Below are 27,560 nucleotides of genomic sequence, written 5' to 3'. Positions count from 1 at the left end.
CACTGGCTTTCTCCCTCTTTAAATTTAGATAAATCATCCTTTGTTCCCTTCAGTAAGGAGAAGTCAAAACTTTGGGCCTAAGCTGCTTCTGGTGGAATTGTAGTGGGTTCCTGTAAGAAAAGGGGATTTATTAGCACCAGGATAAATTAATTGTGATGAACAGGAGGACAGAAAGCACTGCAAACAATGTTTTGTACTGACAAAAGCGAAAACCCTAAAGGTTAATTCTGACTTTGTTCACAAATTAGGCACACTTGGTTAAGCTTTTTTTGCTCGCCGTAGCTTGGGCCTTTGACAGCTACTGAACCAGCTGACCTTTCAAGTGCGATTTACTCGGGTGTGTGACGCCTCACGAGCGCTCCTCGAGAGTTATGATTTTTCTTTTCCCATTTTAGCCTTGTGTTTCTGTGAGCGAACCCCTCTTTCTAATTGAGCAGAGACAGGCTGTGACCTTTTCTGATTTTGGCCCTATTGTGTATTAATGATTCCTGTGGAAAAGGGTTTTCTTACCTCCTTTGGAGTATTGGCCTCCAAGGTGAACAGGAAGGGACCTGTGGAGTTGCCATAGTGATTTCCAAGTTCATCCTTAGTATCTTGTCTCTTTCCAGAAAGCTGCCCTTTCATGCCGCGTCGCTTAGATTAGGATTGAACCCAGGGTATGTTGTAATACTATTCAATATTCTTGAAGGAAAACTGCTGCAAAACCCTTATGTATTCGGAATGAATGCGCCCTTTGTAAACCAGCAGTCACACCAGGGAAAACTTGGCCCTCCGGCACTGAACAAAGGCTGCTGTTCCTATTTTAAGCATGGTAGTAGCCTTTTTTGAAGGTATTTCCTTAATTCTGTGTAGTGTTAACTATTTAACACTCCATGTAATTTTCTTTTTTCTTCTCCTTTACCATATAGGTATGGATTCCATTAAGAGCTCACCTGAAAAATGCTTTCAGGGAGAAATATCGAGCCTGCAAGCTACTGTTGCTGAGGAAGCTAGGATCCACTATGGATATACTTTGTTTGCTAAACATGAGTTTTCTGTATGGAAATTGAATTAGCTATTGACATGGAGTTACTTCCCTATTTATTGATGCTGAGAATGTGAAGTGGCTTAATGAGTAATCTGAAGTCTGCAGGCAGAGGGGTGAGATCATGTACTTGCCTCAAGTAGGGTTTCTTTGTTTGGTGTGATTCCTTTGGGACTTGCAGAATTTGGATTCTGCCTCCCCTTTGTACGTACTGTAAAATGCTGCTCACTGTGTTTCAGATCCTCCTTCATCTCACAGCCAAGCTTCCTTCCAAACACCTCTTATTATCTCTGTGTGATATATTTCTAATTGGGACCCAGCTGTCTAATGAGTATGATCAATGGCACTTTCTGATTTTTCTCACCACCTCCTCCCTTCCTCTCTTGCTGCCTTACAAATAGGTCTCTTAGTTGTGTCACCTTGGTGTCAGGGCAAATTGTCTTGTTACTCTGCTCTTTTTGCCCTCTGTCACTATGTTTATTCGTAACACTGACAAGTGTAAAAAAACCTCACCTAAATTAGGTTTTACCTTGAGTAGTAAATATTTACTACATAAACAGCTGTGTACTCAGAATAAGGGATGGAAAGTGGAAAATATGTTTTCTTAGTACTGCTTAGTTAGCTCCTTTAAAGTTGTATGCACTACCTATGTTAATGGATTGAATGAAAGAGCAACCAAGTCAGAGCTACAACTGAACAAAAATTTGTTAAACACACTGTATGTATGCTTATATTATAAAATCTCCTTGGGAAAGAGGTGTGTGGGAAAAGTGGCTCCTTGATATTAAGAGCAGAATAGATGTGGCATATGTGATGATTCTCTGTTCTCTGCAGTGGCTGAAGAGTTGGTTGTTTGGAGGGCTTTAATGTACTCTTGCTGAAAGTTTTCCTTCGCTGGGCTGAGAGGTCAGTGGGGCAGGAAACCATTACAGAGGAAAATCTCTTAGTAGGGAGGCTTTGAGGCAACCTGTGGACTGAAAAGTCAAGAGGTTGGTAGTGAGTATTGTAAAACTAAATAAAATGAAAGGGTTAGTATCTGTGAGAGAGGCAGGAACTGGGAGTTGATACCATTAGATTTTCAGAATAGTTTTGAAAGTCTCCAGATCTGTGTAAGGTGAGGCATGTGGCACTGGCAAGCACTTTTCAAGACCTTGCTTAATGGTGAATAATAATATTAATGGAAAATTAGAATCAGATAATAATGATGTTGTAAATGTGTCTGTAGATAATGAAGTTTGTCAATGGCTTCACAACTTTATTGATTAATGGGGTGAGCACCACAGTCCTTAGCTCATCTATCTGACAGCAACTTGAGTTTAAATCACTAGTCTGGTGGTGGTGAAAATCATCAGACTGGTCTGAAAAAGATGCTTTAAGCAATAAAGGAAACAACTTTTAACATCTTTTTGTTTTGTTTTTGGGAAGCCATCAACTCACCAGAGAGTGTGGGAAGGGGAAGAATAGTTTTTTCATGGTAGTAAACTGCTTTCTTGCTCTTTTAGTGGGATACTTAAAGTATTTTGTTTCTGTTACAGTGGTAAGCTTTCTTCCCACTGACATAGCAGCTTATTCTTGTGGGTTATCATCACTGCAGATATGCAGGCACTTGGATTGGTGCTGGGGGAGACTACTTGCAAGGCCAAATGCTTATAGCCACAGGCTTTTCCTTTATGTTATGGCTATCTAATTCTTGTGGTTGGTTGTTCCCCTTCTTCCACATGTCAATGTTCTACCTCAGGGAAACCTCATCAGGTTCAAAGGAAGGAACACCCCCAAGCTTGTTCAGGGTGGTAAATTGAGGAAGCCTCAGCTCCATAAAATATCTGACTTTTTGTGACAAGAGCTAGGCTGATCATATAAACTTAATTTCTCCCTGTTGTTAGAGAGCGTGTCTTTGGGGGACAAGAGCTTTCCATTCTCTCTTAGGATTTTGGACAAGGATGGTTACTGAGGCAGGAATGAGATTGAATTTCATGCTGCTGGTTTAAGTTTCAGGTGCTTCCTGTTGCTAATGGCCCGTGGAGATTGTGGTGATGGAAGGAAATGGGCAGCACAGCTGTTTGCTGGGGCTTGGCTTTTCCCATTTAATGAGTAGTGCATTAACCCGTCAGTATTTGCACTAAAAGCTCAGGCTGAGCTGTGACTGTGTTGCATTCCCGGCTCTGCTCCTGAAGAGCCATGGGCACACCAGTATTAGGAGGGTGTGACGCCCAGCTGCTGAGTTTGGTGGTATTTTACATTGCTGTAGTAAGATTTCCTTGCTGTTAACATCTTTTTGGTTGGTGTGTCTATGGTGGGAGCAATGTGTATGGGATGCTGATATCTGTGCTTCAGCAGTGATGTGGGGTCTCAGGGGCATGAGGTGCTCTTGGACACTTTGGATGGTCCCAGGCTGTGCTGCCTCTGCAGTGGGACAGCACTGTTTTAGCAGGGCACCATGCTGAAACTTTGTTTCTGTCCTGCCAGAATCCTTGTTTAGGAGAGTGGGACGTTTTTATTTGTTTAGAGCAGTGAAAATCTAGAGGAGACCCTCACTGAAATTGTGTAAGAAGGATCTGATTACTGTTGCCTGGGATGCAGAACCAGAGCAGCTGATCCTCTATGTGGTTTTGCTCCCAAATTAGTTAATAATCAACAGGCATCGTGTTTCCCTTTCCCCTGGAGAGCCTCAACATGGTCATGGTGAGAGAGCTGCTGTAGTGTTCCCACACTTGTGGTCTGCTGGGGACTTGTACAGACTTGGCTGGGAGAGAAGAGCTGCTCCAGTTAATGGTTTCCTCTGGGCAGTCTGTCAGAACTGGATGTCTCCTTCCTGTGAGAATGAAGACTGGGGGAAAATCCAGTTTTGCCAGGGGGTCTTGAGTTGCTGTAAGCTAAGAATTTTTTTTTTTTTTTTTTTTTTTTTTTTTTTTTTTTTTTTTTTTTTTTTTGTATGCAGTGAGCATTAGCAGTAGGGTATTTGTTCTTTTAGCTAATTGAGAATTTTCCTACTATGGTGCCAGCTTTTGCCAATGACAGAATTTTCCATGGGATCATCTGTTCCAGGGTCAAGTTAGGATCTATTTCATGTTGGCCAAGGAGATGCTTTCTGCACACCTTGAGTATGGCTGTGATGTAGATTTGTTACTGTCTTTTCCTTTGTGAAGTAGGACTGGCAGGTAAAAACCAGGATTGCTGTTTTGGGAAGAATAATCCTTAAGATTTCTGATTGCCCTTTGTGAAACTGACTGGCTTTCCATGTTGTACTTCAAGGCCTTGTGTTTATCTTTTAGAGTGCGCTTAGTAAGGTTTCCCACCATTGCGTTAAGTAGCCAGTGTATATTCATGTCATTCATTTTCTGAGTTAATTTCATATTATTTTTAAAGAATTTATCTTTGTTACGAGTAGTGAGCATGGTGTGTAGCAGCTGCTTTGCTGTGTTTCTGGTGAGTTTGGCGTGGCATTGAATTTCTTGATGTGAGAGTCCAGACTTTTCTCCTGGATCTGGATGCACATGCACTTCTTGTGTTACTGCTTTGTGTGCTGCCATGCCCTAGTGAAACTTTGTGTGTTTGCCTAGGCATGAAGTTGGAAGCCTAGGCATTGAGTGTAACCCTTGCAAGTTTAGATTGGCTGTGGTTTTAATGCTGAGAGGCCAGTATGACTCTTTGGTGCAAGCCATGAGAAGTACATGGGGTTGCTGTCTTTCCTGCAGGTCTCTTAGGAGTAATTGTGCTAGGTGTTAGTTGGCTAAAAGTGATCTCTAATGGCTTGGAAATCATGATATAAAATATGAGAAGAGTTTTAAAAGGAGGATTGTGAGGCAGGGGCCAAGTAGGGAATAATACCAGGAGTAATATTAATCAAAATCAAACAGACCAGGTGAAGACAATGCAGAGGATATAAGGAATTCTGGGTAGCAGCCTGTGTACATATTTTGAGCACCAACATAGCTAAATAGTGGAAGAAAGAGACCAGCCGGAAAAATCCCTCAAATTTCTACCAAACTAAGAAAGAGTAGATACAGAAATAGCTGTGTTTGCTACTTAATTCAGTTATAGATAACATATCGATCTCTGGCACAGTTTTGGCTGCCTGATACATCTGTGTGGCAGAGTATTCAGGTGTGACTTTTTACATGCTCATGTCATAATCAGACTTCACAGACTGGATAGGGTAGAGGCAGTATTCCCTGGGCAGAGTGGTCTTCCCCCTTCCTTTGCTGGGAAATTTGTGAGACAGGCAGGTTTTGCTGCAGCTGTTCAGATGTGATATTAGTTTTTTGTGTGTAATGCCCTTGGCACCATTTAAGGGATTATGTTTTTGAAAGGCAAGTGTCTTCAGAGAGTTGTAGTCTCACAGATGGCTCCATCTTGTCTTCCAGTTGGCAAGCAGCCTAGGAATAAGTATCAAAATAATTTTTAATACAGCAAAGAGAAATGCTTGCCAATGTTTGTACAGCCAATACAAAGCCTCAGTAATAAAGATTTTGTGAAATAACTGCAATAGATCAAAGTGACATTTAAGTGATGCTCATGAGCATCATTTAATCGCCAGCTAACTACTAAAGGCCTGCTGCTGTGGAACAATTGGAGTTCCTGTGCTGTTATGCTTTACTGTATCTGTCTTGCTTAAGGCTCTGAGCATTACCAAAGCTTGTAATTTCTCTCTCTCTGTGTGAGTGATAGATGCTTAAATGCTGTTTGAGAACTTAATTATTTCTAGTATCAAACTTTATTCTGAATTTTATTTATAGAAAGTGAGCTGTTTTCACCTTCCAGTTTGTGATGGAACTATTGTTTGCCAACTTCTAGTGATTCCTTTGTGGCGTTAAAAATCAGAGAAGTTGCTTTCTTGCAAGGTTGGATGCACCTCCACAGATGAAGCTCTTGAACTTTTGTTGTGAGTATAGTTAACTAGTGAAATACTGCAAATCCTGAGACATTTATTTAGAGACACATATCTTAGAAGTATGTTAGGATAGTTTGGGTTTGGGGGAACCTCAGATGGACCAGATGATCTCTAGCCTAATTCCCTGCTCAAAGCAGGACTGACTCTGGGGCTGTGTCAGGTTGCTCAGAGCTTTTATCTTGGGCCTTGAAAAACTCAAGGATATTACAGCCTCTCTGGGTAGCCTGCTTCACTTCTTGGCTCTTCTTTCACCCTCAGGGTGAAAAAGTTTTTCTTTGTATCCAGTTGGAAGCTTTCCTATTTTTAGTCATGCCCATCTTTCTTGTCCTGCCCCTCTGCACTGCTGTGTATGGTTTGCGGTCATCCTCACTATTGTAATGTGGCCTCTTCAGAGCATTGCTACTAGTAGAGGGTAATTAGAGTAATTTCTAACATCTTAGAAGTCTTGGGATAGCACACTTGCATTCTTTGATTTGCTTTCCTTCTTCTAGCATAAAATAGCACTCTACTTTACTGAAATTTACTGTTGCTGCAAATATGTCTTTATACCCAAAGAGGGCATTCTAACCTTAAAGATGTTCTTAGTTCTGCCTTCCTGGCTTTCTCTGCTACAGTCCTTGCTTATGACTCAGACTTTAAGGTAATTTAAGACATTTCATATGTTTTTGTTCAGTGAAGCACTGTGACACTTTTATTGCTCAGAAATGAAAATCTCAGTCTTCTCAGTATCTCTCATGGTTTTGTTGTCACCTCTTTGTTTTTGTAAGGCTAGTCATGTGAGGTGTTCCTGCTCACAGAGGGCTGTAGAGAAAGGATGCTTTCTAGGTTGAGCAACTATGGCAAGTACATTCAAAATACTGTGAGTTTTCCTTTCTGCCTAGTCAGGAGGAAATTCAAAAGGCTTCCAACATAAAAAGGTAGCACTGTTTCACTCAGTAGTTAAAGGAGCCTCTCAATTAACTATTTATGTCTATAGACTATCTTAGTGGATTTACTTGACACAGATATTTTTTAAGTCTATTTTCTAGTCTCAGATCTCAGACTTTTTTAGATTTGGAGTGCAAAAATATAGACAGGTGGAAGTTCTTATATACAAAGAGTCCTCTAAATATGATGTTTGCATTTGCTTCATGTTTCTGGTGAAAAATGTAAATTCAACCTGAAATTTCCAATAAAAATTCACCAGACAGAACAGCATTGTTGCAGGATCTGCCTCAATGGGACCTGCGACTCTAAGGTTTGATAGCTTAGGTAATGTAGAGTTCTGAGTGCTGCTTTTAAATCCCCAAACTTTTCCATGAAGACAGGAGTTCTAAAGGTACAAAGCTATAGGTGTATTCTGATAGTGAAAATACTTAGCTGTCTTTCAGGAGTCCTGTGTTAGTCCTTTGTTCTGTCTTGGGCATACTTTGTGGCTGGGATAAAGTTGTGTAGTTCCTCACATGGTCTGCTTCAACCACAAAGCAAATGCATCAGGTTACTGCTGTACCTCAGAACTCATGAGATCAAATGTCTCTGAAATTGCATTGCTTTCCTTGAAAGGAAGCTACAGCAGTTCTGCCTGCTACTTCTTAATAATAATGCTTGTCAAGGGTATTGTGGGAAAACCTGAAAGAAGCAGAAGAAATTCCTAATTACACAGGAACCTATCCCATATACCTGAAAGGGATATGCAAATATTAGCTACCTCACACAGGACCCTGCTGATCCTGGATTATTAATTCAGGTTTTCTAAAGCAAATAATATTGCTTTAAAATTAGAAGTAATGAGTTAACAGTCTGTATTTATTCTGGAAAGATATCTGAATGACACTCAAAGTTTTCCTCTGCCAAGCTTTATGTTGCTGAAGCAGATCTGTTCAGGTGTGTGTGTTAAATGCCATATGGTACATTCTGCACCTTCTTTATCCACTTAAAATGCTAAGATGGATCTGGAATATGTTGACCTGAGAAACTGTTCACTGGCTTATTCTTTTAATACGAAGAATATTTTTGAGGGGTTTGATTTTTGTGTTGACTTTTTTTTTTTTTTTCAACTTGAAGTATTTTGCTGAAGACTGTTTCAGTGCAGTATCCTGCAAAGTCCCTGGCACCCAAGAAACAAGCTATGTCATATAGGGGTACAATTTCTTTGAAGATTAATACTGTGCTTTGATTTACTTTGTTAATAAAAGCAGATGGGTAAGGTTCAGTGAAAGGTGGCAGATACTATGTGTTTGTACTTAGGTAGTAGTACTTGTGTGAATCACAAACAGCATGTGATAGAAATATGTTAAACTTCTGGCAGAAGTCTGTGCTTTTGTTGAGCAGCATAGACATGTGTAAGTAAGAGTAGCCTCTATTATTAGCTCATGTATGTTAGCCCAGGGAGAATGTCAGAGTAAATTGTGACAGGTAATTGTCTTGATTTCCTAGACATGAATAGCAGTGATTTACAGTCAGGGGAAAGAAGCTCTCACAAGAGTGTTTTCGTTGAGATGACCTCTAAGGGGATGAATGGAGTCAGTGTGCCTTTAGAGTGAGGTTTGGTGTAGATTGTCATACAAGCTCTGTGTGCTGTGAAAGGTGTAAAAAAACCCTTAGCCAAAAACCTGAGCAACTGGAGGGTAGCGATGAAATCAATGAACACTGCTGAAGTGGGGCTGGGCTTCTTTTAAATGCACCTGGGAAAGCCCAGAAAATTCTGAGCCCTGCTGATGGGCAGTGTGAAGCAGGAAGGCTCTCCACCTAGGAGGCGATGGGGTGAGCTGAGGAGGTGGAGGGCCTGGAAGCTCATATGAGGAGGATTTTTGGGGTTGAGACATGCTTGTTTGCTGTTGTGAAAGAAATGCTGTTAAGGGGGCTGGAGGAGGCTTGTGCATGTTGGGGTTGTGACTAAAAGGAAAGATGGGAAAGGACCAGAGAGGCAATATTGTGGAAATTGGTATTGGGAAAGAGAGTATCTCTCTTTGGCTTGGAACACTCTTTTGGAGCTTTGTGGATGGTTATCATTCTAGCCTGTGAAGTGTGACCTGTCCACAGTTTTTGCCAAAGCTCCAGAGGAGCAATTGGGAAGATTCTGGATCAACTCTCTCTTGAAGATAAATGAGCCCTTGGTTTGGAAGGAGTAACTGGATGATTGAAATGCAATGAAAGTGGTGTAAAAGCAGTCAGGGTTTGATGGGATCTGTGGAAAGCATGTGCAGTGTTGGTACTAGCAGAGTTAGGATGGAGACAACAATTAGTGAATGACAGACAAAGTAAATTTGTTAGTGTTGATGTCCTCCCTCAGTCTAGGGTCTGACTGGCTGCTGCTTGACTGCATTCCTTGATCATTGTCCGCTTCTGGTGGCCATGGCTTTTGAAGGTGTGTGAATGGGCTTTGGTCCTGTTGAGTCTTTGGTCTCCAGTCCTGGTGTGAGGTGCGTGGGGTTACTCTCAGCTCCTGCCTGAAGCTGAGCAGGCATTTTCTCGGATCTCTGTGTTCCTGCCATACCTGGTGGTGTGGGTTGGAAACAGCAAGTTTGGCCTCTAATGCCAAGGCTCCTACATGGAAAGATATGAAGAACTAGCTGTCTAGTGCTGGTGGTTGCCTCCTTTGAGTGCTCTCAGCTGTATATTGAGGCCTTCTCAACCTCGGTATTGACAGCTGTTGTCCCTCTGTGCTGCCACATCTGCTAAATTCTATAGTTCAGTGCAATTACCTTCTAGAGAGAAACTCTGTTCTTTCCTGGAGTGGTAATTTTTAATTGTTTTTAAAGAGATATACAATTTGCTCTAGGCAGAGTGACTTCTGACCCACTGTATTTAGAAGGAGCTGTGATTTCTGCTAGAAGTGTTCTTGCCTGTGGTTAGTATGCTGCTGCTGTTTCAGCAATCTCTGCTATAGTATTTCTTCCGTAGCCTGTTCATAGATAATCTCAGAATTTCATCTGAACAACCTACTTTTCTCCTCTGTGCTAGAGGAAAAGGATATAGCTGACGTCTTCACTTTTGTGTTCTGGGGCCCAGTAAAACAAACTTCCAGCTTCTGTTTTGTCTGTCTGCAGCCTTGGGTAAGGGTTGTAAAGGTCAAGCCATATTCTCAGTGAAGATCTCAAAAGGGATATCATGTGTGTCTTTCCCACTTGCCAGTGAAGGTCTCTGAGGGAGCTGCACTCTGCTTGCTGGAGCACAGTTTCCCCCCTCACAGGTTGTAACATCTGCAGGCTGATGATGCTGAGCAATCTGCTGGCATTTGGCAAGGACTTGCTCTGACTGAAGCTGCTTGTGCAGGCGTTGAGGACAGGAGAGTGGTGCTGCAGGCTGTGCCTCATGGGGCCACTGGAGGATCTTCATCTCGCCGCTCGGAGCGGCAATTTATTGTCAGCTGCAAAAGTACAGTTCACACAATTGCTGCTGCAAAGAGCAAAGAATACCCAAGTGCAGAAATTCTGTCTGAGCTTAAAGAGCTGCAGGGCTTCATGTAAAGCCCAGAGATTTTGTTTTCAGGGGAGCAGGGAGAGGGAGCGGCACCACTTCCTTGCCTTTCTCCTAGGTTGGCCTCGTGTCCTGTGCATTGCCGTAACTGCAGTTTTTATTCTTGTCTAGCTTTTGCAGTGTCTTGTATTTAATCTGCATCCTGAGGTGCTGTGCTTTCTGTGGGAATTTAGTGCTCAGCTTTCCTGATGTTTGGAGCTCCATCTCTGTTCTTGCCTAGACAGCATGGACATTGCATCTGACAGTCTGACTGGGGCTACAAGGTGAACTTGCTTCAGCAGGCAAAGGAGGAGCATTTGTCCTGGGACTTTGATATTAAATTGTAAAGCTGAAAGCCTTCTGACTCCTCACCCTTGGCAATATAGGCGCTGCCACGTTGTTTTATTTTCATTATATGTGATAACTACTGAGCTGTTAAGAGAAAATTACTTTCTATTTCAGTAAACTCAATTCTGGTTTCAGACTGACTGTGCATCAGATGCTTAATTTGGAACTCACTCTCTTGGTGAAATTAAAAATTCAAATCTCCAAGCTGGAGCATTCAAACTGTGCTTGAATTAGAAATTGACTGTTGTCAATGTGCTCTCACACTTCACTTTTTAAAAAATTCCTTCCTCCCTGCCCCCCGATGAGTTTTATATTAGAGTTTTGCTGTAGATGGTCTGACTGAGCAGAAGTAGTGGGAATCCACACTGTCACTCTGTAGACAGAGTGATGAAAGAGAAGTGTGGTGTGTTAAATAGACCATTTTTGAAAAGGACTGCTGTGTACTGATTTCATAGTTTCACGAGTGTTTGGTGAAATGATTTTATGGGATATGACTGCAAACCCATTAAATGTTGTTTGCAAATTAATTTATGACCTAAGAAAACTACACAGTTACTATACAACATCCTTGCTCCCCTATTTCTGTGTAATATTTAAAGCTGTTGTCAGATCTTGACTGAAAGAATCCAGAGTGTTCTATCCACTTAAGACATTTGCATGGACAGATTTTTGTATTGAAACTGGGAACAAAAGAGTTTTTCCCTGGGAAGAAGAACAACAAAATTCACACCCACACCCCACCTCCTGAAATAAGCATTGGTTGTCTGTTGTGAATATTCTCTGTAGGCTTGCAACTTGTGTGTCCATCTGCCTCTTTGGAAAGTGGGTAAATTATTCTCAATAACTTAACTATAAGTTAAAAAGAAATTTGCCCACAGGCTTGGAAAAAATTGGGCTGGATACTTTTGGGGAAGTGTCTTCTGTTACTCACTATGCTGAAGGCACCCAATGCTGGTACTGGCTTGTTTTTCCAAACCTGCTTGTGTTTATCCTTGGGATGTTTTGTTGTTCATCAGATGGGCTGACAGGGTGGAACACTGAGCTGGGTGTAGGGTTAGTGATGACTGGGGAGCCTGAGAACTGTTCTGTTAGGCAGCTGGTAGTGTGAGTTTGGCAGTTCTAGCAGGCCAAGGCAGGTATCAGTGTGTTGGGTGAAATACATCCATGAATTGTGTAAGGAGGTTTGGACAATGATTGGATTGAGGCTGATCAACCAGAGAAGAATTTGGAAAGTGAGCTCTAGTAACAAATATGTAATTACAGAAAGAGTGATTTCTCTTATTCCCCTGACTAAATAGGTGATTGTTACTGACATGGGAAGTGTTTGTTATTTACCAACTTACTTTTTGGTAGACTTTTTTATTTTCTTTCTTAGTGTTAAGGCTAGACCAGGTTTAAACTGTTTTTTTTTATTTCTTGAGGTATGAATAATTTGATGAGCATATTAATATCAGCTGATGTGATTCTAATTCTAGAGAGAGGTACTGTAATTTCATCAAATGGTTTAGAATGAATTGTTGCATTAAGGAGGTAAGTGGCTTGATTGTAACAACTCAATGACCTGCATTATGGGAGTGTGTCAATAAAAACACAGTTATTTAAACTCTGGCTAAAGAAGGGCATTCTAGCTTTTACAATGCTCAACTCTTTGAAGTGTTTTTTAGTGGAGAATGGAAATTGACATGCATTTAATGACCTGAGAGGATATGTTATGAGGATATGAACCCAATCTGTGACCTTAGAAATCACAGGAAGCCTTGGTGAGGAAATAATTTGTATCATTATAGCCAATACAATGTAACTCAGCAATACTTCCCTCTGTACATACACTTTATAAAACTTTAGATAAACCACAGTTGCAGTTAACACTCAGTAGGTGAAATGAAAAAGCTAAGTGAGAACTTTTCATTTTAGGAATTACGAAAATCTTTATTCAAAAGTGACTTTCTTTGAAAGCTTATTTGTGCAAAGAGGTGGTACTTGTTTGTTTCAACATAGGCTGTGTTGAGATCAGTGCCATCTTATTTTGCATATTTAGTGGTGTCTTCTGAAATTCAGAAAATGAGTCAAACTATAACTGATTAGGAACTTGCAACTTTTTACACATTTCTGTGATGTAGGAACTAAACACTAATGCTTATTGTCATGTCAGATTAATCTACAAGAATGGTTCATTTTTGTATCTGATAGGTTAAACATTTGTGTGTACGTTTATAAATAATACATATGTGAAGCTCGCTTACTTTGCTTGTGTATAGTTTGATGCAAGTGTTTAGGGCTTCCTTAAGAGAAGCAACACTACAGAAATTGCTTGGAGCAGTGCCTTTATATTTGGCTTTCAATATGACCGAATACCTTTTATTCCACATCACAGTTACCACCTGCAAGTGCTCTGAAGATGAATTTGTTATTCTAATAAAAACGAACTGTGTATAATATAGGTGTATTCAGATAGTTGAGCTACCTCTAAGACTGCATCTATAATTTCTCCCTTTCAGGAAGAGCTTAAATGATCTTGCAGGCATTCTGCATCACATGCTTAAAGCAGAAGTGAGGCAGTGATCACATCAGAGTTTCTGTACTGATCTATAAAATTCTATTGGAATAACAAAAATATAAGGTATTTACACCTTTTCATCCACAGATGCTATTAGAACAGCCGGTCAAAAAACCTTAGCTGCCGCTTTTGTGGCTGAGAACAAAGACTGGTGATCTAAAATAAATGAGATGACTGCTTTGCTGTCCTTTGGTGTCAGGCTGGGTACAAGAGAATGTGCTCTTTCCATCAGTGGGAAATGCTCTTAGGCTTCACCTCTCCCTCTTTCATCTCACTTGGTGTTACTAAGATGTGAACAACTTTGCTTTATAGCAATAAACTATTTTCTTTTTCCCTCTGCTCTGGATCTGAACTGCTATTTTACATGAAATGTTGATCATCAGGAAAGATTGCTATGGTGAAAGAGCTGTTAAGAATATTTCTGAGCTTTCATAATTTGAAGTAATTTGCACATATCTGACATTAAATATTTGTTATCTCATCTTCTAAGATTGTAAAACATATATTTTAAAATTCTGATTTTTAATTTTACAATTGAAAGGTTCTTCCATTTGTGGCTTTTTGCTCTTTCTAAATGTGTGTCTCACACAATGCACAACACATTGTAGTGTAGGGTTTTAAAATTGCCTTCAATTGTTTTCATTCTGATAATTTTGTAGTCAATTGCTGACAGTTATTTGACGTTCTTCAAACTGAGGTAAGATGAGAAGAATTTAATGCCTGTCTTTTTTTTTTTAACAAACCAGCTGAATTGGTTCAGTGTAATTTCTCTGACATGCAGACAAGGCAAGTTATGGTTGGATGGCTATGCAGAGAAAGTTTATAGAACTGTATTTCAGATATGTAATAATAAACAATTGAAATTATTCTAATCTTGAGAGCAGGGACATGGCACAGGGGTAAACAGTGCCCAAACAGTACACCCAAGGCAATAGAACGTTCCTGGCTGGGTTTTGTGATGGCTGAGGGCACCGTAAGTGCTCTATAGCTGGACCTGGAGATCAAGCTTCCCCTTATCCTTTGGGGAAGGTGTGAGCATCCATGTTCATGTCAGTCCCAGCTCTGTCCGCTCTGCCTTGCACTCAGGGGCAGCCACACTGGGGCAAAGGACCTGCAGCTCTCTCCCTGTCGCATCCTCTGGATGGCTCGTGGCTTGGCCTAACTCTAATCCTGAGCAGAGCTCAGGCAGTGTAACTCTGTTCTGGTATCCAGGTGGGCGGTTTGTGCTGCTGGATGGACTCACCAGGAGATAGACTGGAGTCCATGAAGGAATAGAATGCCAAACCTGTCTAGAGGCTACTTGTGAACCTTGTGAGGAGCACAAAGATGCATGGGCTGTGTGTGATCTCATTCAGGACACTGGAATTGTACCCCTTTGGCTCCAATAATTTTTGGAATTGCATCCAGTTCACTTGGTGTGAATATCTAATGCTTTGGCCAATTTAAACCTTATTTACATTAGCTTAGTTTAAATTTGGTGTTTAAAGAGCTGTAATTATCTGTCTACTTTAGAAATTCATAGTGACTTAGATCAATTTTAAACTGATTTTAATTAAACCAGAGAACCTTTTGTGTTTTTGCAGATGAGGCCTGTGACAGGCCTTTTTAAATGGCCATGGAGTATACGCAGCCTTAGAGTGACTCTTATGCATGACTGATTTCTTCTGCTGAAGTCAAATTTAGGCCATTGTTTTGTATATAAACCAAAAGAATTAAATTTTAAAGAACATTCTGTTCAGTTTTTGTTCCCTTGCTCTGAGAGTGATTCCTGTTTGTTGAGGCTTCTATTAAATTACTCCCAGTACAGCATTTCACTGTCTTTTTATAGTAGACAGGCTGATGGACTCCATGACTTTTTTTACTTCTGATATGTGTGATGCTTTTTTTCCTCAGACAAAAGAGAATGTAAGAGACTGCTGGGATATTCTAATTTATGGTGATAGGAAGCAGAATACAGGGACTTAACTGCAGTCCCATGGTGAGATGTGCCACTATTCTAGTATATGGGAAATGTATAAATTGCTTTTGTTGAAGGTTATTTGGAGAGAATGTAATGAATGTTGGGGAAGTTCTCCAGGGAAGTTTCTAATGCTTAAATTCTTGTATAGGATGTTATCATAGTGAGGTGTGTATGAAGCCTATGTTAGGAGCTGCTGAGGAGTTTAGATTATGTGCATATTCATTAATGTAAAAACTGACAAAGGGTTTTGATTAGAGGGCAATGTTAAATGTAAAGAAAAAAAATCTGAAACTTGTGTTTTTGTAAGGGCTCTGTATGGGTGACATGAATGTTTCTAACACCCAATTGATTCTGTTTCTGTGAGTAGAGGGCAGCTAATAGAGGGCATAATTCAGCTGGGCATCAGATCCCCTTGAAGAGTGATTCTGGCAAATAGGTCCAGTCAATATCTTTTTGTGTTACAAAATGGATGATAGTGCAGAGCTTGTGTTCCCATCGATTCCCATTGTGCAGGACAGACAAATGGAATACCTTTTAACCAGCAGTAAATTCATGAGAGAATGAAAGTAGTTATCATGTAATCTTCTACCGATAATGCAAATATAAAAACATACAGAAAACGCAGACATTAAATTCTGATATCCCAATTTTAATGTTTACTGTCGTATTTTTATTTTGTTAGGGTGGGGTTTCTTGTTTGTTTTCCTCTCTCTGCAAACGGCAAATTTATCTTTTCATCTGTGTAAGTAATGTATGTGTAAGGAAATCAAGTTAATGAGCAGAGGCTGCTTCTTAATGATATTAATACTTCAGTAATGCTATGAATGAATAGTTCTCTAGGATTGATGGTTCTTCGTGCAAAGCTTTTCCTTCAACTTTACATTTTGGGCAATAGGTAGTATCATAAATCTAAATAAAAACTTGTACAGTGTCTCATTAGACCAACATCTGCAACCACAGGGTGTTACACTTGTATCTGTTATGGCACCAGAGCCTGAACCACTTGCTACTCATACTGTTAAAACATGGGTCTGAACACAAGAAACTGAACAAAATCTCTTTGTGATCATGGTTCTCATATTTCGGATGCAGAGTCAGTCCTGTCTTAGATGTGCTTGTAAGTCTGAAATCAGTTTGGATCAGAGAAACTTAAACCAGGTTTCTGCTTCAGCATGCTGTTAAGCAAGTTGAGAATGGAAAAGCAGAGTGATATTGTGAATAGGGAAGATGATGTGATACCCTGTACCCAGGTTTGTGTCCTGATGGAGGAGCTTGTTAGTGCATTCACTTAAAAACAGGTGCAAACTCTTTAGAAGGTGAATGAATGCACACAGTGTTCTCTATCTGCAGTATGGTCAGTGTCTGTGTTTTGTTGAAATGGAAAATGATACGCTGCTTGAAATTTCAGAAACGGCTGTTTTCGGATGCCACAGTGTGTTAAGCCTGGAAAACTGCAGAAACACTGACTGACTTTTTCTCCCTTCCCAGATGATCACCAGCAATTAATGCCGGCGGGCTCTCTTCGTAAAAAGAAGCTGGCAAAAAGGCCTGGATACATGAGGCCAGAAGCTCAGCGACAGATCCAGTTTCAGTCCCTGGGTGCCTGCGCAGGGTTCAGCCCAGCAGAGCTCCAGCATGGCAGGCAGCGCTGTGGAGGCTCTGAGGACTGTGCTCGGCACAGACAGTGCCAAAATGACTTGGAATTCCTGCACTGTAGTGCAGTGAGTGGTGCTGTGGTTCCTGCTAATGGGGTGACAACCTTGGCCACTACTGGAAACGCTCCAGGATGCTGTGAAAATCTTTCTTGTTGCAATAGTCCACAGTCAGATGGCACAGAAATAGGGGTCTGCCCTGCTGCCACAATAGGCAGAGGAGATGCTTCTGCTGTGTGCTGTACGTGGCAGAAGAGCCACAGTACCAAAGTGAGCAAGCCCCCAAACATGAATGCTTTGGATCAGACAGAAGTGAATAACAACTGTGAATATCAAAACAGAGATGGTATTTCTCATTCTGCTGGTGCACAGGATAGCTTTAGTTCAAGTTTCAGCTTCATACAGCTCTCCCTGAACTCAGCCTCTGGACTAAATGATGTGGAAGGCAAATCTATTGAGGAAGCTGAGATCGTTCTGCATCCCAAAACCACAGGCAATCTGCAGAAGCCAGAAGAGATGGCACAAACTCATGAGCACTTGGGAGATTTGTGTTTCTCCTCCAGTTCTGGTGAAGATTTGCAGCATGAACATGAGAGCCCAGTAAATGATAAATTACAGGACTGTGAGACTGTCTCTCTCTTGGATATAGACACAACATTTTCATATTCTACGGATTCCTCGGATGCAGCATCTGCTGGATCTTCTGTCACCTCAGGCTATGAAAGTAGCTTTACTGTCAGTGACCATAACTGGGATACTTTGATGAAAAAATATGAACCAGTGCTACAGGATTGCTTGCTTGGCAACCGCAGTACATTAAAGGTCAGTAATCTCAGTTTGTTTTTGATACCTTTTCCTCAAAACATTTTATTTGTAGTGCCAAAATCAAAGTTTATGTAGGAGTTCAGATACTACTGGCTTTTGTGGCCTTTGTTCAGAGCTTTACAGTAGACCTCTGCATGATAAAAATGAGATAACAGGTTTTGTTTGGTTCTTTAAAAATAGGTGATGTTGTTGCAGTATCCTATTCTGTGTTCTACTGAAACTTTAATCCTCTCATTTCTAACATCACACATCAGTTTCTGACTTCAGTAAGTACCATTTCTTTTCACAGGTGGCTGTTTTGTCTGCAGTTTGGGTTATATATAGTATAAAATTAGGAGATGGTAAGAACTCTTTTCTTGAAGTATCATGATTTAACAACACTCAGCTTTTTAATTGGAAATGTTTAAGTTGAGCCAAAGATTTCTAAGAATTAGGCAACTTTGTGAAAGTAGTGTGTAATCTAATAGGTGCTCTCCCCACATGAAGAAAAATGGGGGTCAAGTCCGTCTCTGTCTCCAGCTGGGAACTGAACATTTTTTTCTTTTCCCCTTCCACCTCAGAGGAGTAGTGGGCTGGTGAGTCAGGAGTCTTATTGCATATATGTATGTTCCCACATTTATACCTACAATGTATGCAGGCAGTGTCATTCACTGTGCTCTTTATAGGAGAGGGGTGGGGAAACTTTAAGAAGGATCAGCTGTGTTATGTTTTTATGCTGGTAGGATGGGCATTCTGAGTTTACCTTATCAAAGGAGCCAAGTATTGGCTTTATTGTGCACACAGGAAACAGTAATCCAGAGATTAATATGTACACAGTGGATTGCACTAATTTGTTCAAGGTGCACTGAATGGGTAGTGGGGATTTTTTTTTTTTTGTTGGTGTTTTTTTTTTTTTTTTAGCTGTTGGGGTTTTTTTTAATTTTATTTTAATTGTCTCACTAGTGCCCAAGTTTCTTGATTGCCTTTCAGAAACTCAGATCTTTGTAACTTCTCAGCTCAGACACATACCTGGTGAGATGTGCCCTATTGTCTTTAGGCCTAATGAAACAACCTGTTCTGGGGAGATTTTGCACAAACCTCCTGTCTGGGTAAGGCAGGAGGCTGAGAAACATTTATTCTTTCTTTCCTTGATGACATCTGACCTGGGCTTACACTGCTTTGTAATACTTTATTTTCATAGATGATGTGTGTAGAACTCAAACTAGGTTCTCTTATTTGCAGACTTCACACACATTCACATGGAGCAGTTTCTTTGATTTCTTGCCTGGAATTGCAATGTGCCCATAGTCTGAGATGGTTTAGGAAATTAATTCACTGCAAATTTGGGAATGTATAACACAATCAAAATAGGAAATTATTTTTCTTTCTTTTCAGTACTGCTTATTTGATAGGCACAAAAGAACATTGCTATGTTTAATTTCTGTATTCATTAATACATTGAATAGAGAACTGGGGATTTGTGCCCTCAGATGTCTTTGCCCTTGGTTAGCCAGTCTTGTATGTTGCATTTGAAGCACCTTCCTATTGTAATGATAACGAGTAGAGTCTCAAAGTTTTCAGAAAGGAACAAAGGCAACGGTAGTCAAGAAAAGGAGGCAATAAAAAGTTGTTAAAATTATGCTTTCTCTGTACTTAAAAAGTGATCATCATCTGGTACACATCTAGGACATGCCAGGCTGAAGCACAAGCAGGTCTTTGATTAGTTGAGCTCCGAATGTCTCCCCAGCCTGCAAACAGAAAGCACTTTACAGTGCAGCAGCAGTCAGTTTGCTGTGGGTGTGCTTGGGCTGTGGTACCCAAGGAGACTTTAAATGACCTGCCACTGTAGGGCACGATGGAATAAACACTGCCAGCAGCAGCAAAGCTGTACTCTCAGTATAGGTGGTTGTTTTACATCACATATATGAAAAAAGTGTCACTTGAATCATTCCTACTGCAAGCTTCTTTAGAGCTCTATAAAAATCAGGCATAAAACACAGAAAATAATTTATGGTGAGGGTTTAGAGCTCCTCCTTTCCAGTACCATTCACATTCCTCACTAACCTCAGAGAAAAAAGATTGGAGTTTCAGGAAGTGAAAACCAAAATAAAGTACAGAAGAAATGGGAATGTATGCAGTGTTTTTTGTTTGTTTTTCTTCTGGAGCATCCTGTAGCGTATTATTAATCAAACATTTTTGGATACTCTCCTGACTTTATTTTTATAGTTCGTTTCTTACCAGTCCACTTTCACATTCCATATTTAGAGGAAAATCCTGAATTTAAAGGTTTGTGTGTTGATTGTCTAATTTATGTGTTGATGTGTAGTCTTGATAACTGTTTCTCTTGAGTTGTTGACTGGCTGTACTTGTTTTTCTGTATGCAACTTAGAGTTTAAATATGAGGATTACATATGAAAGAGCTTCAGGGAGAAGGGAAATCTTTTTTAAGATTTCTTTAGATGTCTAAAGCACTTTCAGGCTTTGGACTTTGAGAATATACACTGCTTCTTTCTCCAGGCTCACCTTTTTCAGGGCTGATAGTGCCTTGTTTGGTACAGGTCATGCATAAATTTAATAACAAGAATATTCCAGTCTTGTAACTGCAGCTGAGTTAGGCTGTGGCTGTCATGGCAGTGAGGAGAGGACTAAACCTACCTTCTAACCAATTTCTTTTAACAGCAAAAACTTGTAAAGGCCTTACAAATTTTTAGTAAATTTAGAACTTTGGTCCAGACTCTTGATGTTAACAAAGAGAAACATTAACTTTTGAGATAAGACTTTATTATGGTAAGTTTCTTTTGGAATGTGAGAGAGTGTTTTGTATGTGATTTGGATATTCTTGGTGTTCTGCTTTTTTTCCCTCATCTAGCATTTGCATTGTAAAAATGCAAATATCAACATTATGTAGATAAGCCTAAACTGTGTTTTAAGAAAACTTTTTGGCTGCATATTAACACTCTTTTCTGACCCATAACATCAGTATAGCTGTTCCAAAGTACTCATACTGCATTTCTGTTTACAGAATAAAATGTGGTTTGCATATGGAAATTTTATATTTGTTCTCTGCAAAACTCAGGTAAAGAATTGTCAAAATGAGCTGGGGAACACAGTGTTGAGTACAGTGTGATCAGAAGTAGGTATCATGCTGACAGAATCCTCTAATAATTGTACTTTCATTTATTGAAAGGGTGAAAAATATCCTATGATCGCACAATCTCCTTTGCTTTTCAAGAAATATCATTTGTTGTTCTCTGTGTGTGTTTGGACTAAAGCCATGCTTGGCTCAAGTAGCTGCAGTTCAGCTGGCTTCCAAATAGGTCTGTCTACTTGACAAATACTGGGCTTAACTATCAAAATATGGCCATTGTAGTGATTACATTTATATTGTGTTTAAGTTAATAGTCTATGTATTTTTAAATGCAGCTTCTTCTTAACTAACTTTTTTTCCTTGCATAGTTAAAATCCTTGATCTTACGGCTTCAGAGGCTTCAGGAAAAAGCAATAGAGGAAGATGACTATGATAGAGGTGAGAATTGCTCCTCCCTACTCCCCACTGGATCATGCTGCTTTTTTTTCTTTCCTTCTTCCTCTATTAGTTTTATTTTATACTTCCTACATAGCAGTGACTAGGTGTGGAAAACTAGTTCAATGAACTGTATTGTTTATTCTGTCATATGGCAGGAAACAAATTAAAGTAGGTCAGCAGCAGGTAGCAACAGTTTTTATTTTCTTGAGCCACATCACCATGTGGGAAGGTTGAAATCCAAACACCCACCATCTGGATCAGCTGTTTTGAAGCACCATGGCTGAAAAAAACGCAGAAATGAGTAGAAGCTTCAAAAGGAAAAAAGACAGGCACTGGCCACTGACAGACTGAGATCTGCTACTTGCCACAAATTGTCATTTAGTCATGACACTACAACAGGGTTCATAGAAATAAGGTCAGTAGCTATTACAGAAGTGAATGATACTGTCCTGTGGGATTAAGTTGATGTCCACTGAGTTCAGTCAAAATCAGCTAGAGAATATGGTGGTGATACAACTGCTGGCAAATATCTATCTTTGAATAATCCGTTTTCTTTCAAACGCCTTGGCGCTTCTGATAAGTTTTGTATGTGTGCACATCAGTAATTAGAGCGTCTATTAACATATGTTGGGTTTCTTACTGTTTCCTGTTGTGGTAGTCTGTGTTCACGTACTCTGATTTTGATAATCTTGAGGTTCTAAGGTAAATTCTTCCTGCTAGGTCTATGTTCACTTGGAAGAATCTGTAGGCATTTCAGTGGAATCTGTATGGTTACGTCAGAGAATAAGTGTGGAGAAAGACAGCTTCTTTCTCCCCACTTTAATACTCTCAGCTTTTGGGAATTGGGCAGTGGTCAGACTTGTGGTTTGCCTCTCCAAATAAACATGTGATGCTTTGCAGTTGTACCATGACTCTGTTTTCCTGCCCCCAAAGATGTCCCCGGGATGAAAGTCTAGTGTCTAGGGGATAGGTGTGTTTAGCACTTTTGCAAGAGTGGTTCTGTTGGCCTCTTAAAGGCCTGCCTCTGTGTAGGAGAAGAGTCTGCTACTGGCACAAGTCATTCTTTTAGTGTGGCATCTCCTAACGGGGAAAACCTTTAGGTGTGTTAAAATCTGAGGATGTTGTAGATATTTATGGGTTTAGTCTCTGTCAAACAGACATTAGACATTAATATGTGTGCTTTACATGTGTAACACTCATAACTCTTCTTTTTTAAGTGCCTGTGGGTTGAGCTCCCAGTTGGAGACTTCCCACCAGCTGTGTACTCAGTGTGCCTGGTTATCACAGATTCCAGCTGGGATTCTCTAGGCAGTCAGCCAGTCTGACAGCAGTGTTTCAGTGTATCAGGTGTGACATCTGCATGTGATGCCATATAGTTGTTGACCACAGGGAAAAATGATGACTTTTGTTGAGTCTCGCACAGAAAGCTCTTGTGTAGTTTTCCTGGGCACTAGTCTTGTATCCTTAAAACAGGACCAGTTGTGTGTTGTCCATCACTTCCTCCTTCTACCCTTTTCAGTTCCACCCTAGTTATCAAACAGGGTTAGCACACCTTGTTAGCACAGAGGGTGGTTTGCAGAATGTTGCATTAATTCTCCTCAGATAAGTGGTCTGGCTGAAATGTTATTTCACCAGGTGTTGTGGGCACAGAGAGAAAAAGTGATAAGGAGAATCCACAGGTGGGATTGCTGTTTTCTGTGCTAAGTCTGGCATAAACAGGCAGAAAACATTTGTTCTGGTATGGGACTGGATGCTGAGTGCTTGAGAGACTTCTGAGTTCTTCCATCCCTTTGAAAACTAGACACTGTTGTTCACAGAAAATGACATGCTTCATGCATGCATGCAACCAGGCATCCTGAATTTTATCAATTCCTAGCTTTTGAGTCCTTGACCTGTTTTCTGTCTTACTGGTCTTTGTTCCATTTCTGATACTACTATCAACTGGGTTTTTTTTTTTTTGTGACTACTTTTCATTATTTTTGTGGAAGCTGAACTGGCTCCCTTAGTTTTCCTTTTGTGAAACACAGGCAGTGTATCTTCAAGGCAAGACTTGCATGGAGAAGGCTCAGTGCTGCAAGGAGAAATCAGATCTGTGACCTTTCTTCCTCACCTTGCAGTGGCAAAGCTTTCCACCTTTGTTTTTAGAGCTATGTTGCTGCTCCTGGTGGAGAACAAAGTCTTCCCTGGCCTGGAGTTTGAGAGCTTGTTAAATAGCTTACAGATTGGCCCAGTACCAATTTCTGTTCAAGTAAAATCTGTAATTAGCCTTCTTTAAAGTGATCTTATTGCCAAATATTGCTAGCAGGGAATGGAATTGCTAAATGTGCAGAGCCGTGATGTGGGGCATAAATGCTGGTGTGTTATCAGCGAGTGGCAGAAATGAACCTGGTGCATGGGGAGGGCTGAGGGCATTTTAACTGTAATGCTAGAGAGAAAATTACTGATCCTGTAGTTTGGGGAGTGACTCTGAGTATAGAGTGAGTCCTCTGCTAAGAGCAGAACTGCTTTGAATCAGAGGTGATGGTAGCGTTGTGTGTGGTGTCAGCACAGGTCTTGGTCATTTGGAAGTGCTTCAGGGGAAGGATAGACCTAGTGTGATGAGAATAGCTGTCAAATGCCCTGGACATGGAAGAGGTGAGTGGAGGGGAGGGAGAGCAGGGGGAGGAGGGGTATGTGTGGCTAGACTCCCAAGGGAAAAATTAAATTGCTAATAAATACATTATCATGTGTAACTACTGCTTTGGTGCTGGAGTCTTCTCTTCAGCTTCAGCCATAGTCAAGATCTTAACTCCAGAGATTTTCTGACTCCAGCTCTTTAAGAGTCATCTAGTCTTGAGAGAAGGCCTCTTGTTGGGAGATGTGTTAGCACTTAAAACTCCTCTAAGTGCTCAGAACTGTTTTCTGCTGTCTGACACTGCAAACGTCACAGCTTAAGGAAAGACAAGCATCACAGGTTTGACATTGTTGATTTCCTCTACAGAGCTTTTTGAAAGCTCCTGTAGTTAAAGGTAATCATTGAAACTGAATTACAAGTAAAGTAGTGTCCCTACAGGGAGGGAAAAGGGATGCACCTCGTTTTCAGTTGTGGCAACAAGATTAGGAAATGACATAGAAATGAAGGCAAGCTTATCCCCTTACAAAGCCATGGACTAATACCTTGTTGCAAACAGCCCAGTACTAAGGATAAATTTGTTTTTCCGCCTTGCGGAAACACAGGAGAAATACATGCTGCTTGAGCTGTTAGAGAACATGGTGTCTTCCAGTTTAACATTAATGCATTAGCATTTATTTCCTGAATGAGGGAAGATTTTTTTAAGGGCAGCCACAACCCTCCACTGTTGTTTAAGAGGCAAGGGAATGCCTGTTTAGGTCTTCAGCTTGTTTCTTCATAGTTTTTCCTTTCTTTAAGTGAATCTATTTGCTTTGTCTTCCTCCTCCCCTTGAGCTTGAGAGGTGTGCAGCAGAAATTACTCTTACTATTGCTTGGTTATGTGTGCTTTGCCTTCTGAAAGACCTGCCTTGTCATGGTTGGGGTGTTGGTGTAGAGGAGCTTCAATCAGGCATTCAGATAAGTACATTTTTCCTACGCTTTCTGGCAGTGTTGAGTCTGTAGGGTGGGGAATGTGTTTGTTCCGAGAGAGTTGGGGGCTGCTCGGGGTGGAGGCCACCCCCATGTCCCCCATTGGTGCTCATTTTCTAGAGGTCACAGTGCTGTGAAACCTGCAGGGTATTCTCTCTTCATGCTGTAGCTGTCATGGGTTGTTTCAAATGCAGATATTCCTCGGCTGTGAAATGGTTGTGTGCAATGCATATTCAGTGAGACAAATATCCTCAGTCCCAGTATAATTTTAAAGAGGAACCCTTGGGATGTTATGTGTTTTATTGCTCTTGCTGTTTTTAGGTGCTGAAATATTGGGAAAGAAATGATTTTTTTTTTCTGTATTTACTTGTGGTCTCCTCTTGATGGCCACATTACTGTATATTTTCAAAGCAGGTACTGTACCATGGGAATATAAGCATTTTGCCTTGCATAGCATATAGGAAAAATTGGTCTGTTCTCCAAGGATCACTTGGAGTGTTGTCATGGCTCATTATTCATGATGGAGCTTGACAGCTCCAAGGTTAAACACACTGCTGAATATAGGAGGAAAAAAAAAAAAAGACTGTGTATTTTGTGTCTGTGGGAGTTGTGCTTGCAGTGGGAGCAAGTGCATTTTGCTCGGTACAAATCTATTGCCCAAACATTTGAAAACCTTTTTCCTGTTCTTTGCTGCTTGAGCACTTCTTAGCCTTGCCTGGTGCAAGAGGCAAGTGGATTGGTTAACTGTCAGGTCTGAATCTTGCTGCTGAACTCCACTACTGGCTCACGTGCCATCTTGTTACTGAGCGAAAAGTTTCTGCAGAACTAGTGATTCTTTTAAATTATGATAATTATTTTTTAAAGAAATTTTTTTTCTTTGCAGCTGCGTTGCTTGCAACTGGTTGGGAATGCTAATTCCCCCATGCAATTCAGAGTTAGGGTTCTTCAGTGAAGGTCATTGAGCAGATCAGAGCAACTCCTCATCAGTGAGGAGACAGAAAGAACACGTCAATGTTTATGCCTGTGGTGGCAAAATTTATCCTATCTCAGCAATAAGGAGTCATGCTGTAGCTACATTTAATGTCATGTAAGCCTTCTGTTGTTTTAGGTGAGCTCTCAAGTGATGAGCTGTGTGAATTGGTGAACTGCCATGGACTTGTGCACTGTGTTCTCTGCAGAAAAAGTGTTTGCATGTTTTTTCTTTGTTTTTTGCTCTTTGCTTGTGTTCTTTAAGACCTCTTAATACCAATTGTCTTTTCCATATCTCAGGATCTGCAGGGCATCAAGGACACCCTATGGTGTATGTAGGAGTTTGAGTAATTTTGCACATTTTCCCTTAATCACAAGAATAGGAAGGGAAAGGAAAGACTTTGTAGCTGTTAGTCTCCTGTAGGTTTACACTATAAGAGGTGCTGTTGCTCACTTGAACCAACTATTTGTTTTAAGGCAACTGCAGAGAGAGTAAATGAGGGAGAATCATGTTCAGTAATGCTTGGGTTGAAAATGTTAAGTGGCACTCAGAGGAAGGCCTTTGCCACTCCTTACAGTGGGACTTGCAAATACTAAATTTTGCAAAAACTCTGACCACGTGGCCAGATGCGTAGCTGTTTGGTCTTTACAAGTTTCTTTTTGCAGTTTAAACTGGAGCAGTATTTTTCCCAATTTGAAGTACTATTTCTAATCATAGCTCTTAAACATTTGAACTAATTTGATATTCAAGCAGGTGGGTGGTGTGTTGTTCTTTTTGTTGTCTTTTTTGTTTGTTTGTTTTTAATTTTTTTTTTCTTGGAAGAGCTGTTTGTAGATGAGGGTTGGATAGAATCCCTGCTTTACTGTGCTTCTATTATTTTGAACTAAACTGCTTGCTTGACAGATGGCTGCTATAACAGGACACAGAAACGAAGACAACTTGGCTTCTTTCTGAGGAAGGACAGGGAATTTGAGAGAAGCTGTGTCTGGAAATAACTCTCGAAGAACACGTTAGTTTGGATTGGACTTGTTTCAGTGTGGCATGTATCTTTGGAAATTGAATCTTCAAACCCAGATGTATGTTTAGTGAAGCTCTCTAGCTGAGGCTGCTGACTAAAAAAGTGGTGAATGCTGGAGGAGCAGAGCTGCTGAGACACAGGAGACTTATTGCAAGATTGTAACTTGAAGTTGCAGGCCACTGACTTGTCAATGGGCTTGGGATAGATGGAACAAATAGGGCTTTCTGTTGTGCCACGCTGTCAGAGCCTTGTTTCATCACAAGCTTGTAGAAGCTTCCTGAAATCTGTGGCTAAGTCTTCTAGGTTTCATTTTTTATTTTTATAACTTTCCTGTAAAGCTCTTAAGAGGATGGGGGGGGAGGTAAAAGAGCTTGTATAACTTCTCAAACCCAAATCTTTTTTACATGGGTCTTGTTTGTCTTATCTTACTCTGATAAATTCAAATAATTTCCCCAAAAGAGTTTGGAAGGTTAAGGATAGTAAATGCTTATGTGAAGTATACAATATACTTAATTTACCTTGCAACAAAACAGAGTCTTGCACCTCTACAATTTGTCCATGTTCCTCTAAGACAGCAGACTCAAATGATAAATAGAAGTCTTTTTGCACATATCCATTTTTTGTTTGGTGCTAGTTGAAAGTGTGGACCAAAGTGCTGTTGTTCAAATGCTTCATCTTGGCTTCTGTCCACAAACAGCAGTAACAACATTACTGATTATTTTTATACAATCTGTGTTAGGCCTATCCAATTGCTATTGTTTGGTTTGGTTTTACTTAATTGCAAAACTGAGCA

The 27,560-nt window shown here is 40.5% G+C and overlaps 1 protein-coding gene across 8 annotated transcripts in view; it reads left to right on the top strand.

The window, feature by feature from the left end:
• DISC1 (DISC1 scaffold protein) overlaps nt 1–27,560 on the top strand; it is a 189,059-nt gene that overhangs the window by 1,988 nt on the left and 159,511 nt on the right. For 7 of the 8 annotated variants that reach the window (XR_010997384.1, XR_010997385.1, XR_010997383.1 and 4 more), the window contains exons 2-3: nt 16,706–17,691; nt 21,130–21,199. Coding sequence is in view for 5 of the 8 variants with exons in the window: in XM_068185075.1 (XP_068041176.1) it covers nt 16,706–17,691; nt 21,130–21,199 (1,056 nt within the window). In the remaining 3 variants the exon portion in view is untranslated. Of the gene's footprint in view, nt 1–908; nt 1,141–16,705; nt 17,692–21,129; nt 21,200–27,560 lie in introns of all 8 variants that reach the window. The other variant, XM_068185076.1, reaches the window with a different exon arrangement.

This window comes from Anomalospiza imberbis, chromosome 3 (assembly GCF_031753505.1).
Source record: "Anomalospiza imberbis isolate Cuckoo-Finch-1a 21T00152 chromosome 3, ASM3175350v1, whole genome shotgun sequence".
Taxonomy (NCBI): Eukaryota; Metazoa; Chordata; class Aves; order Passeriformes; family Viduidae; genus Anomalospiza; species Anomalospiza imberbis.
This window is presented reverse-complemented; position numbering and strand designations above follow the sequence as displayed.